The 14,934-nt window shown below is 52.3% G+C and overlaps 2 protein-coding genes and 1 long non-coding RNA gene across 3 annotated transcripts; 2 read left to right on the top strand and 1 right to left on the bottom strand.

Annotated features, from left to right (window-relative positions):
• Positions 1 to 8,182, bottom strand: CCT3 (chaperonin containing TCP1 subunit 3). Its single transcript, XM_021532248.2, has 14 exons — positions 8,051 to 8,182; positions 6,403 to 6,464; positions 5,842 to 5,892; positions 5,699 to 5,761; positions 5,022 to 5,118; positions 4,546 to 4,663; positions 4,179 to 4,365; positions 3,547 to 3,696; positions 2,978 to 3,110; positions 2,430 to 2,511; positions 2,139 to 2,319; positions 1,384 to 1,629; positions 1,013 to 1,144; positions 1 to 344 (listed from the first exon to the last, which is right to left on the bottom strand). Exons 1-14 carry the CDS (start codon positions 8,079 to 8,081, stop codon positions 240 to 242), a joined length of 1,638 nt encoding a protein of 545 aa, XP_021387923.1. The 5' UTR covers positions 8,082 to 8,182; the 3' UTR covers positions 1 to 239.
• Positions 8,183 to 9,480: 1,298 nt separating this feature from the next.
• CFAP45 (cilia and flagella associated protein 45) lies at positions 9,481 to 13,249 on the top strand. Its single transcript, XM_021532313.2, has 11 exons — positions 9,481 to 9,543; positions 9,761 to 9,888; positions 10,198 to 10,339; positions 10,724 to 10,894; positions 11,043 to 11,221; positions 11,356 to 11,485; positions 11,721 to 11,867; positions 11,995 to 12,108; positions 12,311 to 12,504; positions 12,657 to 12,881; positions 13,052 to 13,249. Exons 2-11 carry the CDS (start codon positions 9,788 to 9,790, stop codon positions 13,128 to 13,130), a joined length of 1,482 nt encoding a protein of 493 aa, XP_021387988.2. The 5' UTR covers positions 9,481 to 9,543; positions 9,761 to 9,787; the 3' UTR covers positions 13,131 to 13,249.
• A 34-nt stretch (positions 13,250 to 13,283) lies between these two features.
• Positions 13,284 to 13,856, top strand: LOC144247792 (uncharacterized). Its single transcript, XR_013341317.1, has 2 exons — positions 13,284 to 13,478; positions 13,605 to 13,856. It is a non-coding gene; the product is annotated as an uncharacterized LOC144247792 (long non-coding RNA).
• Positions 13,857 to 14,934: the final 1,078 nt, after the last annotated feature.

Here is a 14,934-nt window from a genome sequence, read left to right as displayed (position 1 = left end):
GCCTGAAACAATGTATTTATTTTGAGGCAAAGAGAATTTTCAGTCAGTAACCCTCACCCCGTAAGCAGTGCAGTGTTACCAACAGCCACTGCCTTTTCTCCATACCCAGGGTATTTTCCATCCCTCCCAGACTTCAAACAAACTTTTCCAGGCTCATCCTTGAGACCAGGCCACTGTGTTGAGCTCCTCCCCATGTCAAGGTCAAGGCAGTTGGTTCTCCTCTGTGAAGACGCAAGCTCTCACTCCTGGGCTGCCTCCGCCGCTGCAGGCTGCTTGCTTTGGTTGTCACCCTTCTTTTTGTGCCCCGAAACAATGTCGTCAATACGGAGGAGGAGAACTGCAGTCTGCAGAGAAACCCCACACCCAGAGCTCATCTGGAGCTCATCACAAAAGACAAAACCCGACCTGCCCAGCTTTCACACCACACAACCAACCAGCCTGGGTTGAAATGGTTCTTTCAGCATAGGAGAAAGGAATGGTGTCTCACAGGCCTGTGGGAGCAGCAAGGGGCTGCTTTTCCACCACCCTGGAAACAAGGACACCCATTTTTTCTTGTTGACTGACATAGAAGTGATACAGTATCCCTTCAAGGAACAGTCTTTGATCTAACACCAGCAAGGTAATGGCAGGATCTGTAATGAGAAGGGCAGCCCCAGCCAGCCAAAGGGATAAAGCTCCCACGACCACTGATGATTTCAGCATGTTGCTGGCACAGGATTGCTCACGCACAGCTTCCTCTGGCACTGGAAGCAGTGAGAGCACTCTGCACTGTTTGCAGGAAAAGGTGAGATGAAATATGATGAAATTCAGCTGCAGGATCAAAAGCCCTGGGAAAACCTGAGTCTGGGCTCCTACAACCCTCATTATCCCATCTCTAGCAACAACGAGCTTGGACACCAGCATGCCCTGCACTGGGTGTGATGCCCACCCAAACACCCCAGCATACAGGGAAGGATGTCCTCCTCTCCCAGATGATACCCACAGAGACTTTGAAGTTTCCACCTCTCCTTACCTCCACGGCTGTTTTGTAGGTCTGAAGTTTGACAGCCAAGGGCTCCCAGATCCCCAGCTCCTTCATGTCAACCAGGGCTCCAGTCTCCCCATTCACCCCCCATGTCTGGCTGCCTTCCTGAGTGTGCTTGGCCTGGAAGCAGAAAGACAGGTCACCACCAGTGGGGTGAGATGGCAATTTCCCCTCTGGAGTCTCAAACTATGGGCTGAGGAAACTGTAACAGGTCAGTAGAATATTCTTGGGTTTGGAGTTTATACAAGAACATGTTACTGATTACACAAAGGCACTGCTCTGAACAGTGCCTCATCCGAGAAGCTGGGTAAAACAGGCAAGGGCTGACTCTCTCCTGGTGCCCCTGGCACATGCCTTACCCTGAGTGAAGTCAGAACACGGATTGTACTGGCACCACAGTTCTGGATCAGCGTCCGGGGAATGACTTCCAGAGCCTGGGCCACTGCACGGTAAGGCCACTGCTCCACGCCTGTCATGCCCTTGGACCTCTCTGTCAGTGCATGGGAAACGGCCATTTCAGTGGCTCCCCCGCCTGGCACCAGCTGCGGGTCCATGAGGACATTGCGGCACACCTGCATGGCGTCCTGCAGGTTGCGCTCCACCTCCTGCAACACGGACAGAACCACAAAACTGTTGAGGCTGGAAAGGCCTCTAACATAATCAAATCCAAACAATCCCCCAGCACTGCCAAGGCTGCCACTAAACCAAGTCCCACGGTGCCACATCCATACATTTACTAAATCCCTCCAGGGATGGTGACTCCACTACTGCCCTGGGCCCTGTGCCAGTGCCTGACCACACTTTCCATGAAGAAATTTCCCCTAACATCCAATCTAAACCTCCCCGGTGCAACTTGAGGTCACTTCCTTTTGCCCCATCACTTGTTTCTAGTGGGCTAGACCCTTCTATCAGGCAGTACTAAATAGGAAGCAATAAGGTCCTCACTGAGCCCCCCAGCTCCCTCAGCTACTCCTTGTGCTCCAGACCCTTTTTCAGCTCCACCGCCCTTCTATTACCTGGAGCACCACAGCAGCTGGAAGTCCAGCCCAGTCTGCTGGCCATGACTCACCATGAAGGTGGCTGGCACAGGAGGTGAAGCAGCCCATGTACTCACCGCTAGGATTTCCTTGCTGGCTCCCCGCAGGATGATGGTGCAAGCCTTAGGATCTTTGCAATCAGTGATGAAAGCAAAATACTCATCTCCTATTTTTTTCACTTCAAAGAGCCTGGCACCCGTTCCCACATCCTCCTCCCGGAGCTCATCGGTGCGACTGACGATGCGAGCTCCACAGGCCCTAGCACACCAAAACAGACACTCACAAATCAGAACTGAGAAAGAGTGAGATCAGAACAATTCTGTGTCACACACAGAGGGAATGGGCTCCAGACAGGAGCCAACACCTACCTGGCAATCCGGTTGTTGTCAGTCTTCCGCACTCTGCGGATGGTGGTGATGTTGGCTCTCATCAGGTAGTGCTGGGCCAGGTCTGAAATCAGGTTTGTGTAGTTTCAGTAATTAATCAGCAGTATCATGACAAACTTCATCTGTTATCAATTATCAATCTAGTTATTTTGCTTTGAAGCAAAAGGGATTACAGGAGAAAAGCACCTAAAGGTAGCTTTTTAAACCAGGCTGCAAGGCAAAACAGTAGCACAGCTCTCGAGGGGTTAAGATTCATCTTCACTTGTATTTTGGTATCTTTCCCAAATGCTGGAAAAGCAAAGTATTATAGTAGGAGTCTACTTTCACAAAGCAACATCAAGGATGAACTTCAATACCTGCAGTGTACATCTCTTTGCTGGTGTACACCAGGTTTGGGAGTAGTTGTATTAGTTTGCTGTTGTGGTTTTTTTTTAATTTGGTTGGGTTTTTTCTAAGTTCATGAGCAGTGCAATTAACACGATGAACCTCACTGAGATGAATTCAACACAAAGGATTGCATGTGCCATTACCAGAAACTCCTTTTTCTGTGATGACCAGATCTGGCTTGACTCTTATCAGATCCTCGCACATCTGCTGAATGTACTCTTCCTCCATCTGCAGGATTCGGGCAAAGTCTTCCTCCCGAGTAATTTCAATGTCAGTCTGTACAAAAGAGGTGTAAACAGCTTAGGGTGCTCATTTCAACCTTCACCATATTAGACACACCTCTCCCAGCTTCAAGCAGCTCAATTCCTCCAGTATAACCAGGGAAAGAGTCAGGGATGAAAACCACTGATCAAATAAACTGTGATGCTGTGCCAGTTGAGCATTAACCTTAGCTCAAGCTCAGAAATATTTCTTTTGCTCTTGACCAACACTTAAGATACACAAATCACTGTAGCTGCTTCAATGAGTCAAAACCCTGTAGCCTCACTCCTATTTTTTCTGGAGCCCACAGCAGAATTAGCCCCCACATTCAACAGGCCTCTGAAGGCAGAAAACCTTACACCACCTGCAATTTTATCAAGCCACCTGCTTTTGTTAGTTTTAATCATTATAAATCAAGACCTGCAGATGTCTCCAGGAGGACTCACTTTACCTGGCTCTCTCCTTTCTTGTACTCCAGTGAACAATCCAGAAGGACAATACGTGGATTCTTAATAAGGCGACGCATTCTGGGATGGGTTACATCTTTATTCACCATAATTCCACGCAAAACGCATGAGTCTTCACTAAAACCACCTGGAATCTGACAGACGCAAGGGAGAAAATCAGGTGAGTCAGTTTAGTCTACAAAAACTTGTGTATCTGAAAGTATCTCCTGAAGCAGTCCCACATCTAGAAAAGGGAAAACATATCCCAAGTAACCACAGTGCATCCAGATCACTATACAAGTTTAATTTTAAGCACACACTGACTTAGATTTTAAGTGGGAAGCCATAAAAGAACTTAAACTTTTAATGTTCTATCGTCTGGCAACATGTTTCATTTTCCATCTTCCAAATCCAACTGAAATTATATTTTTGACAAGTACTCTAAAAGAGTTGAAACAGCAGTCACTGTTAGCATTGTAAATGAGTATGGCAGACAACACTGACTGAAATACCTTCAAGGATTATGTCTGTGGACTGCAGAGAAGTAACACAAAATTCTTCCCAACACACCCTACAATAAACTAGCTCAGAACAAGAAAGGAACATAAAGATAAAAAACAGTTCAAGACAATCTCACCTTTTCTACTTTTGCATATTTTTTAATATCAATTTCTTTTCTGCCATTTTCTTCAAACTCCACAGTCTTAACAGCATCAAGAGCAATGCTACAGGCCAAGTCAGACCAGCGGTTTATTGCCTTGGTGTTTATCGCACTCTTAATTATTTTAAGCATCATCTCTTTATTGTTCACATCCACTGGAGTGCTGATAAAGGAAAAACCAAAACGCAAAATGGCTCTTAATTGTAAGCAACAATCTAACCCTTTTGACTCCCTCTCCAATTTTGCTAAGTTGTATTTGACTAGCACAATTGCCTGAAGGACCAACTCGAAGCAGCAGAGAAAGTCCCCATCCCTCCTCTAACTTCCACCAGCCCATACTTACCCAATTTTCTTTAGAATACTGATCATGTCATCAAGAGCCTTACGATAAGCCCAGATGATCACAGTTGGGTGCATCTGCTGCTCAAGAAAGTGTTCAGCAACAGAGAGCATCTCTCCAGCTAAAAATAAAATTTAAAATAAATCAAAATCCCCCAAGTAAGTTAGCAGGATAATCAACAGTCAAGAAAGGAGAGCACATACCAGAAAAAATATATCTTCTATCAATGCAGAGAGCTCTAACATCACTTACACATTTCTTTACACTTAACTGTCGTTATCATGGGGAAAGAACAACTTTTCAAAGCGTGGAGCTGATCATGTTAGGGTGTCATCAACCTAGCATGCTCTGGCACAGTAAAAATCCCCCCTCCATTTCAAGGTTAATAAATAACTAAGATGTGTCTCATCATGGGCTGTACTTGCAAAAAAGGGAGAACTTCAGGCTTTATGCAAAGTGTTTTGAGTCTGTCTCCTTACCAAGAATTATGACAGATGTGGTCCCATCTCCAACTTCCTCATCCTGAGTACGGCTGATCTCTATCATTGATTTTGCAGCTGGATGCTGGACTTGAATCTATGTAGGAGCAAGGGGGCATAGATTTGTCCCAGAATATTAAAGCAGAAACGTTCACGTCACTCAATGGAACACATACCACACCTTTAATACAATCAACAGCATTCTGTCCAACAACAGCAAGGCTTTCTTCCTTTTTGAGACCAAAACCAAACCCTTGTATTTGACAGTATTGTGCCTCTTCATTGTTTTTCAGGCATTTCAGTTTTTAGGATGTTTTTTTACCAGCTCTTGCACCAGACAGACAATAATGATTTCTAGGTCTTGTCATGTGGCATTGTGAACACCATCTATTCAAAAGGTCTCAATGCAGCTGCTAATAGCTCCAATTACCAAAGAATTTGCATCAGTCTTGTAAACACTCCATGAAAACATCCCACTCTAGGATCAAACCTACATTTCCGCAGAGCAAGAATACTTGCCGAATATGTTTCTCTGCAGTGAGAACCTTTCTTGGAGCAGCTGGCTAGCACTTACTGGCTGTCAGGACAGGTGGGGAGATCACACAGCTCCACTGTCACTCAAGATTCAGGCACATACTGACACTATTAAGCAAGAAAATCCTTTAGGAGAAACTTACTTCTCTAAGAATAGCATTGCCATCGTTGGTCATCACAATCCCACCCATGGGGTCCAAAAGCATCTGCAACCACAAGAGAACCAACACTTGATTGCTCTGTCCCATGGGTCTCACTTCTAGTCAGCTGCAGCACAAATTCTTACCTTCATCATTGCTCTTGGTCCTAAACATGTTCGGATAATGTCAGCAATAGTCTAGGAGGAAACAAAGAAATGAGGTAATACAGGAGGGCATCAAAAAATCTAAAAAACTCCCATAGTGAAATCAACAGCCCCTGCAAAATTTAAGTCATCCAACAACTCTGCTGTGGTTGACATGCCATGGTTAAGAATTGTATGGAAATGAGAATATGCGGATTATCAAGACACTGGAACCACACTAAATTACTATCTCAGTCAGATGTCAAAATAGAGGCACTTTCAGACTTTGTGGAGAAAGGGGGTTTGGATGGCTAAATCCCTCCATGGTTATTGACAGGGTACCCATTACATGAACAATGCAGACATTTCGGTTTTATACAGAATTTTTATGTACTAGTATAAAAATCTTCTGCTAACATATAAAGTTATTTTCTATGTTGCTTCTTCTTCTACCCTATATTCATATCAAATAGAAAAAATGTGCTTCACATTCAGTTTGTCCCTCTTTAATACATAAATACACACACACACACAGAGAATCAGAACAGCTTGAGAATTTGGTACCTTTGCAGCAGTGATGTTTCCTGTCTGGACTTTTCTTCCAGACTCACGTTTTGTATTCTGACCTAAAGGATACAGAAAAAATAAAATGTATCAAGTACAATCAAGTACAAAACAACAAGGATGCAGTCACCTCTCAGTCACGCATTCAACATGTGACTGGTTTGAAATTCAAAGTTTACAATACAAATACTGCAGTCATGATAGATTGATAGACATTGATGGAAAACTGTCAGTGAAAAACAACATTCCCTATTATAACAGAGCTCCTTGTTAGCATCCTGAGACAAAGCTTTGCAACCCTGAAACAGGACCTATTACCTCAGAAAATCAAACTGCAGTGACTCACTAGGATCTGCCAGATCTCACAAAGCCAAGGAGCTGCTATTGTACAGTGGTCTTCAGTCAAAAAATGGTTACAGAGGCTCATGTACAGTAAGCAGAATTGGGTGAACATAAAGTTAATCCACTGGTGTTACTTTGGCACATGAGGGTGAGCAGCAGTTGGGGTACCAAAAGGCTCACAAGTGCTGCTGAAGACCAGCTGTCAACAAACTGAGCTCTAGGGCATATCTAGGCTCAAGGATGCTTTTCTGCTATTACAAGCCTGGCTTGAGCATGCCCAGATTTATTTAGGAGTGATGCATGTGCACAAGGAAGTGTAAGATAGAACAAAAGGAAACAACACCTTATAAGAGCAGCACCACGACTCAGGCAAGCAGGCTTATAGAAAAGGGGCGTGGGCTACGACAGTCTGCCTGTTGGGTTACTAGAGAACAGAATGGATGGAGAAGAGAATGAGATACCCGAACAGAAAAAAAGAAAACCTGGGAATACCTCATGTTGGTGGACAGTGAGAGAATCACAGAATGATCTGGGTTGGAGGGGACCTGAAAGACCCTTTCATGGGCAGGGCATGGGGTCCAAGCTCTGTCCAATCTGGCCTTGGACATTTCCAGGGATGGGGAAGCCACAACTTCTCTGCGCATTGTGTGCCAAGGCCTCACCACCATCACAAAGAATTTCTTCCCACCATCTCACCTAACCCTGCCCTCTGGAAGTGGGAAACCATCCCCTCCTATCTATCACTACAGGCCCCTACCTAAAGTCCCTTTCCAGCCCTCTTGGAGCCCCTTTAGACCCTGGAAGGAGCTCTAAGGTCCCCCTGGAGCCTTCTCCAAGCTCAAAACCCTCAGCTCTGCCAGCCTGTCTCCAGAGCGGAGGGGCTTCAGCCCTCGGAGCATCTCCGTGGACACGTCCAGACCCGCTCCAGCAGCTCTGGAGGCCCAAGAATTTGGGTTCACACGGGGCTGAAATGGGGCACTACAAAGCAATGTGCTGAGAAAGACGCGAGACCAGCCGAGAGCACGGAAGGCTGCCAGGAAAGGTCTGAGCGCAGCGGGGCTCCGAGATGGGAGCTATCAAGGGGAGCTGGGGCCGCGCCGGGGCCGGCAGCGATACTCAGCGGATCCCCGGCGGGACGGGGCCCCGGCCGGTACGGGCCGTGAGACGGCGCCCGGCCATGAGGAGACCCAACATGGCGGCGAGTCAGGCGAGCGGCAAAGCGGGGCGGCGCTCCGAACCCCCGGCCATTCCCTCGCCCTCCGTGCCGGCAGTCCGGGCCGGGCCGGGCCGGGCCGGCGGAACTTACTGAGAACCAGGACGGGGCGCGGGCCCATCATCGCGGCGGCTGGAGCGCGGCGGAACCTTCTGGAGCCTCGCAGCGCCGCCGCCCCGCGCACCGCCCCCCCCCCACCGCGGGCAATGGCGCCTGAGCGCGGCGCCCAATCAGGGCCGCGCCCGGCGCCTTCGGCAGGGAAGTGACGCCAGGCGCAGGGGCGGGGCCTCCAGGGGCTCCGCACGGGCGCCGAGGGGACGGGAGGGGAGGGGAAAGGAGGAGCCGTGCACAGCCCCGGAGGAGAGGCGGCGGGCACCGTGGGGCCGACTTGGACTGGACATTTCGCTGCCGCGTCTCCGTTCCATCCGGGAGGCACAGGGTCCGAGATGCCACGGGCGACCTCGACTCCTAAAGGCAGAGCTCAGTGACCCCCCCACCCTCGGTCATCAGGGTGGTCTCGCCCAGTCCGCACTGCAGGAGCCCAGAGAAGGACGGACGGTGAGGCGGCCCCGCCCGTCCGGCAGCGCAGGCCGTGCCCGTGTCTTGCCAGGTCCTCTGACCCCTCCGGACTCCCCCAAACTGCCTTAACCCCGCCCCGGGTAGCCGTCCCCCCGCCAGTTTTGTCCAGACCAAAGTATTTTATTTTATTTTATTTTATTTTATTTTATTTTATTTTATTTATTTTATTTTATTTTATTTTATTTTTATTATTTGGCTGGCGCCGCCCCCACCCTACCGCCCCGCAGCCCCCCCAGCGTGTTGGGGGAGCAACCCCTGTGCCCCAATAAACGGATCCTCTTCTTTCCGGGCCTGGCTGGTCGTGATTTGGGGCTGGGGGAGGGCAGGGGGCTCCTGCTGGGTTACAAGGGGGGGACCCCGATCTGGGGGAAGCGGCGACCCCACGGCCACGCGGAGGGGCGGGGCCACGACAAAGCGGCGGGGTCAGAAGGGGCGGGGCGGGGCAGTGAGAGGGGCGGGGCTGCGGTGGAGGGGCAGAACTGAGCTGGGGCGGGGCAAAGGCAGGGGGCGGGGCGTAGGGCGGGGCGGGGCCGTCGCTGGTGACTCTTCGGCGACCCCCAGGGCCGGGGGTCGCGTGTGTTGTGTCCCTGTAGGGGCTCTAAGGAGGTCGGTGCAAGGAGGGCACCACACGGGACAGGGGTGGGCACGCTGGGTGACACAGCTGCGCCAAGCCCCGCCTCTTTCAGACCAAGCCCCGCTCCTCCTGCCTGAGGCACCACGCCTAATTCCCCGCCCCGGCCCGTTCCCGGACACTGCGAGCTGTTGGGGCATTGCCATGGCTACAGTCGGTCCTGACAAATCGTGGCAGTGGCTTTGGACAGGAATACAGTCGGAGCAGACACATCCCAGCCGTCGGTTCCACCACATTGTGACGGTCGGCTCCAGGACAACAGGACAGCACCGACAGCCCCGGCGGTGGCAGTGTGATGGGAGCCGCAACTGCCGGCGCAGGATCTCGGTCCCTCCGAGCCCGCCGCCTCCCGCTTCCACCGCTGGGATTTCAGGCCGTCCGTCCCGATGTCTCCCCCGGGCTCCCCAGCCCCCCCCACACCCGCAGGATGTCCAGCTCCTCAGGCTGACCCCCGGCCCCTCTGTCCCCTCCGGCGTGCCCCCGACACCCCGCGGCTAATCCCGGCAGAGGGCCCAGAGCTCCTGCCAGGATCCGTCAGTGTCCGGGGAGCACCAGGTAGGGGGAGGGGTCCCTCAAACTTTTCTTTTCTGCAGGTCACGGGCTCCAGCGACCCTGTCGTGATGTCTCAGACTGTGTTAAAACATGCTCAAGAGCTGCCCTCCTTCAAGCCCAAGCTCAAGACCATCCAAGTCATCACCAAGGACCTGATCCGGGAGCTCATGTAAAGCTGTGCCCAAGCCCTGAGGGTTTTGGGGGAATGGGTGTTCAGTGCAGCATTCCAAAATCTCTGGGATTGGCAGTATGCCCTGGCCACCCCCAGGGATGCTGCCCCCTGCATCCCAGCCTGGTGCCACTTTCACCACACTTTCCCTTCCTGCCTCACCCCAAAACAAGACAGCCAGGTCCCCATGGCTTCCCCAGCACTTCCCAAATCGATCTGGGCTGGCTTGGTGGCTGAGTGGGCAGCTCAGGGAGCACAGGGAGCTGTTGCCATCTCCATGCCACTGAGCTCTCTCCCTGGGCTCCCCAGCATTCCCCAGGAGAGGCCCAAACCATCTCTCATCGTTGGAGAAAAGGAATACGAGAGGATCAAGGAATCAGCTCGAGCCCCGACTGAGGTGGAGCACTGGGACAGGCTGAAGACCCTGAGAGCCAGACAGGACACAGCTTTTGTAGGCATTTCCCTTCCTGCTTCCCCTTTTCCTGCTCCACAGCTGGGTTTGAGGGGTGGTGGCTCCTGCAGGGGACCCTCCCTCTGTCCGCCACATTTTGGGGCATAGGGGAGGCTGCAGGGCTCAGGGCTCCACTGAGAGCTGGGCAGCATCCCTGAAATTATGCCCAGCACTGCCAGCATCCCTGAAATTATGCCCAGCACTGCCAGCCTTCCAAAGGCACAGGATATCTGCTCAGAGGTGTGGGGAGGGGTGCCCATGGCTGTGGCAGGGCCCCACGAGCCCGACATGTCCCCACTCAGTGCTGGGAATGCAGCACCTGAAGTGTGACCCCTGCGGGCCCTCGAGGTGTCCAGGATTGGGCAGTGCTGTCTGTCCCTGCAGGAAGCCCTGAAAAAGGCCCAGATTGAGGAGCAGAGAAAGGCAGAACTGGAAGACAAGAGGGACCATCGGAGAGATGTGGAGGAGGAGCTGCAGCAGGAGGAGCAGAAGCTGCTGCAGCGGGCGGCAAGGATGAGGTTGGAGCAGGAGGAAGACGTGCGGGAACTGAACGCGGTAGGGCCAGTGCTCCCCGCTGTCACCTGGCACTGCCTGAGCCTTCCCTGCTCCTCGTGCTCCCAGGCTCTTCCTCTCCTTCCCTGGCCCTCCCTGCTCCCTGTATCCCAGTGCATCTCCGAGCCACAGACCCCTCTTGTCCCCGCAGCTGTTCCTCAATGCCAAGTGCAACATGATCCGGGACAAGCAAGTCCTGGAGAAGCGGATGATCCACAAGGAACTGGTGGAGGAGGAGAAGCGCCTGGACAAAATGATGGAAATGGAGCGGGAGAAGGGCATGGAGGTCCAGGAGGAGCTGGAGCGCCAGAGGAAGCAGGAGCTGATAAGGTGGGCAGAAGGCTCCCTCTTCCCCATGGAGGCATCTGGCCCATTCCAACCACACCAGCCCCGTCCATGCCAGCGTTCCCACGATGGGGAGCAGGATGGAGCCAGAGGAAACCCTTCTGCTCTCATATTCCCAGAGCCCGGCATGACATTGTGAAACAGATGGAGCAGAGGGCAGAGGAGCAGGCATTGAGGGCTGAGGAGCTGTACCAGGAGGGCCAGAGGCAGCTGGAGCGACTGGAGCAGATGAAGAGGGAGGATCGGAAGGTGGGAGCAGAGAAGAGGGGGGTGCAGTGAAGTTTCCACCTGGCTGGAAAGATTATTGGCAGAGCTGGATCAGCCACACCCAGGGAATAGGGACATCAGCCAGCAGGCTCAGAGCTCTGGTCCCTTGGGGACATTGTGACATCCCAGGGAGGTGGCCCAAAGCCTGCCTGTCCTGAGTGAGGAGGAGGAAGGACCACTCAGCTTGGTGGTCTCCAACCCTGCCTGGCATTTCCAGGCCTGGGAGCAGAAACAGGAGCGACTAAAGCAAATCCATGCAGATATTAAATGTTTCAACGTGGAGAGCCAGAGACTGAAGGATCAACAGCGGGAACAGGACAGGCTGGAGGATGAGCAAGTGCTGAAGCAGCAGCGGCAGAAGGCTGTAAGAGCAGCGGGCTCCTGGTGGGGTGGGCAGGGGCTGCAGGAGCTGTCCTGGGGCTCTGTCTCATCCCAGGGTTCTGTCCCACACTCTGGGACTCTGTCCCATCCCGGGTCTCTGTCCCCCATAGGAGCGTGAGGCCACCTTGGAGGCAAAGCAGCAACAACTGCGCCTGGAGAAGGAAAAGGAGCTGGCCCAGCTCAGGGCCACACAGCAGCGGGCCCAGGACTGGCAGGCAGAGCAGGTGAGTGGCCCAGGCACAGGTGACATGCTCCCCTGCCACCGTCCCTGTCATCACCCCAGCACCCCTGGATGTGGGGGGTCTGCAGGACCAGCCCCTGGAGCCAGGGGATGTCCTGGAGCGGTGCTGGCAGAGCCAAAGCCACGGCCAAGGGCTTCCATAGCTGCCCCTGAGGGGAGCCCAGCACTGTCCCCTATTTGGGCAGGATGCTCTGAGGGCCAAGAGGAACCAAGAGGTCGCAGACCGGGAATGGCGGCGGCGGGAGCTGGAGAAGGCACGGAAGAAGGCTGAGCTGGCGCAGCAGCTGAAGCAGGACTGGCTGGAGCAGGTGGCCCAGAAGGAGCAGTACCTGGCCATGCAGGTGGAGCAGGACCGCCAGGAATTCCAGAGGGTGCTCAGGTGAGGCACACAGGACTGAGGGATGGCTGAGGCAGTGGCCAGGCGGCTCCCAGTCCCAGCTACTGGCTCTGGAGACTCCGGTGCCAGCCCAGGTGCTGTGCCAGGTGTGGGGGGCTGTGGCAGGGTCCCTGAGCCAGCCCGCTCTCCTGCAGGGCCCATCAGGAGCAGCTGGAGCGGGAGAAGCTGGAGTGGGAGCAGAGAGAGCTCCGGCAGCGTGCCCATGCTGAATATCTCCGGCAGCAGATCCAGGAGCTGCAGCAGCAGCGGCAGCGGGAGCGGGCGGCCCTCATTGCCGAGGGCCGGCAGCAGCAGCAGGAGGTCCGGCAGCGCAGCCAGCGCCTCGCCCAGTTCAGGCAGCAGAAGCTGCAGGAGTTCAGGTCAGGGGCTGCCAGTGCTGCTTGCCTGGGCTCCTGGGGCCCTCCGAGTCCTTCCTGGTGTCCCAGCCTGGGCCACCTCCCAGCTCCCTCGGTATCCTCAGCAAACGGGACCTGCTGTGGGGCCATGGTCTCAGATCCATCGGGACCCTGATGGATTCTTTCCTTTGCAGAGCCACCGGAATTCCTGACAAATATTTTGCCCAGGTGGAGTGGAGGGCCCAGAGCCAAGCCAGCAGAGCCCCCTCCTAGGCCCAGACCCATGAGGAACCAGCTGGGATTCCCCACGGATTTGAGGCTCCATTTCCAATTGTCCCGGGTTACAAGGTGGGGTGTACCCAAACTGTGGTCTCCTCCCATCTCCGCCATCCTGATGAACTGTGAATGGGTGGGTCACTCCCTGTAGCTGCCTAGTGCACAGCTGAGCCCTCAGGCTGCAAGCTGGGTGTTCCATAGGGGAAGGAGGCAAACCCTGCAGGCAGCGTTCGTCTTCCCAAACTGACTCAGCCTGTGGAGATCTAGGCCATCAAGGATTCCCCAGAACATCCCATGATTCATCGGAATACATAATTCCACTGTGAAGTTCCCTGCCCTGGGGAGGTACTGAACGTTCCTGCCTGAATCTGACCATATATAATTTGGGCTCTTTGGGAATTTGGGATACCAGCACCGCTCAAGGGACCCAGGGGAGGACTAGACCTTCTACAGGACCACTCCTTTCAACAGGACTGCAGCCATCACTTCAACAGGACTTCATCCACCACCCTGACCGACAGGATGCCAGGTTGTACTCTGCCTTTGTGGTTTTAACCCAGTTTTTCTGTATCATTGCATTTATTGTAATCTTTCTATTAAATTGTAATTCTGACTTGAAATCTCTCTCAAGGAATTTGTGCAGTGTTAATTTCTCCCACTGGTTTACTTTCAAACCAGCACATCCACTGACTGAGTTTTCCAATAAATAATATTTTCTGAGCAGTTTTTTCCATGGGGCTCTTGCTTTTCTCTCCTCCTCCTCCCAGTGCTCCCAAACCTGTGGTTTTACCTGCAAGATCACAGCAAGGAAATGGGATGGAAAACCCCCCTGTGCCCTGGCAGTGTTATAAGTTGAGGCGAATAATTTGATTCAGCCTTTTAAGATCAATTAATAATTTTATTAATTACAGCAAGCGATAGCAAGCAAAACAGCGCTGGGTTCAGCTGGGAGCCTGGCTCCGCCAAAAGCTGACAGCCTTTCCTTCTCTTCAGTCCCTTTTTATCTTGCATGAGTGGGGGGGTGATGAGTCTCGTTCCACCGTGGTTATCAGTCCCAAAAACAATGGATTTCACAAGTGGGGTGGTGTGTCTTCTTCCACTTCGGTTTATCAGTTTTCAGCAACAATGGGTTTCCACTGCGGTTATCAGTTCCAGCCAGTCCTGCAAAATCTTTCACAATCTTTGTTTGTGGTTACCAGTCAAGCCTGCAAATTCCATGTCCCGACTTCCCCCTCTTTTATCCTAATTTCATACTTTTGATGAACAAACAAGTCAATGCAGTTTCTCACAGCAGCACATGGATGGGAGTTGAGAGGAACATAAATCTCCTCCAGTGTCCTGTGGGCAAGTCCTCAGTCAGAACAGGAGGGATGATGTTACTTCCCATCCTCTGGAAGGGACCTGCAGGTTATATTTAGGAGTGTTATAAATGAAAATTTGTCCAGCCAAATTAATATGAATAAAAAAATATTTATTTTGCAATCAAATTGAATCTAGCCAGCCACAAGGAAAGAACAGAGCCGAGCCCGGGGTCGGCCCTGGGTGTGCAACAGAGTCAGCCTCAGCAGAGGTTTTCCCCTATGCCCACACACCTCCATCCTGGCACAAGCGGTTTTTATAGGGAAAATTCCTCCTGAGGCCAAGATTGCAGCAGTCAGTCTTTTCTTCCATTCAAAGTTCATAGATTAATAAGATTTTCTTTTTTGGTGATGAAAAAGAACAATTCAGTGTCAGGAGTTGGTGAATCCCTTGATGAAATTTATGGAAACGCTGCATTCACATTTCCGTGATATCCGTCTCA

Source organism: Lonchura striata, chromosome 33 (genome assembly GCF_046129695.1).
Source record: "Lonchura striata isolate bLonStr1 chromosome 33, bLonStr1.mat, whole genome shotgun sequence".
NCBI classification, from domain to species: Eukaryota; Metazoa; Chordata; class Aves; order Passeriformes; family Estrildidae; genus Lonchura; species Lonchura striata.
This window is presented reverse-complemented; position numbering and strand designations above follow the sequence as displayed.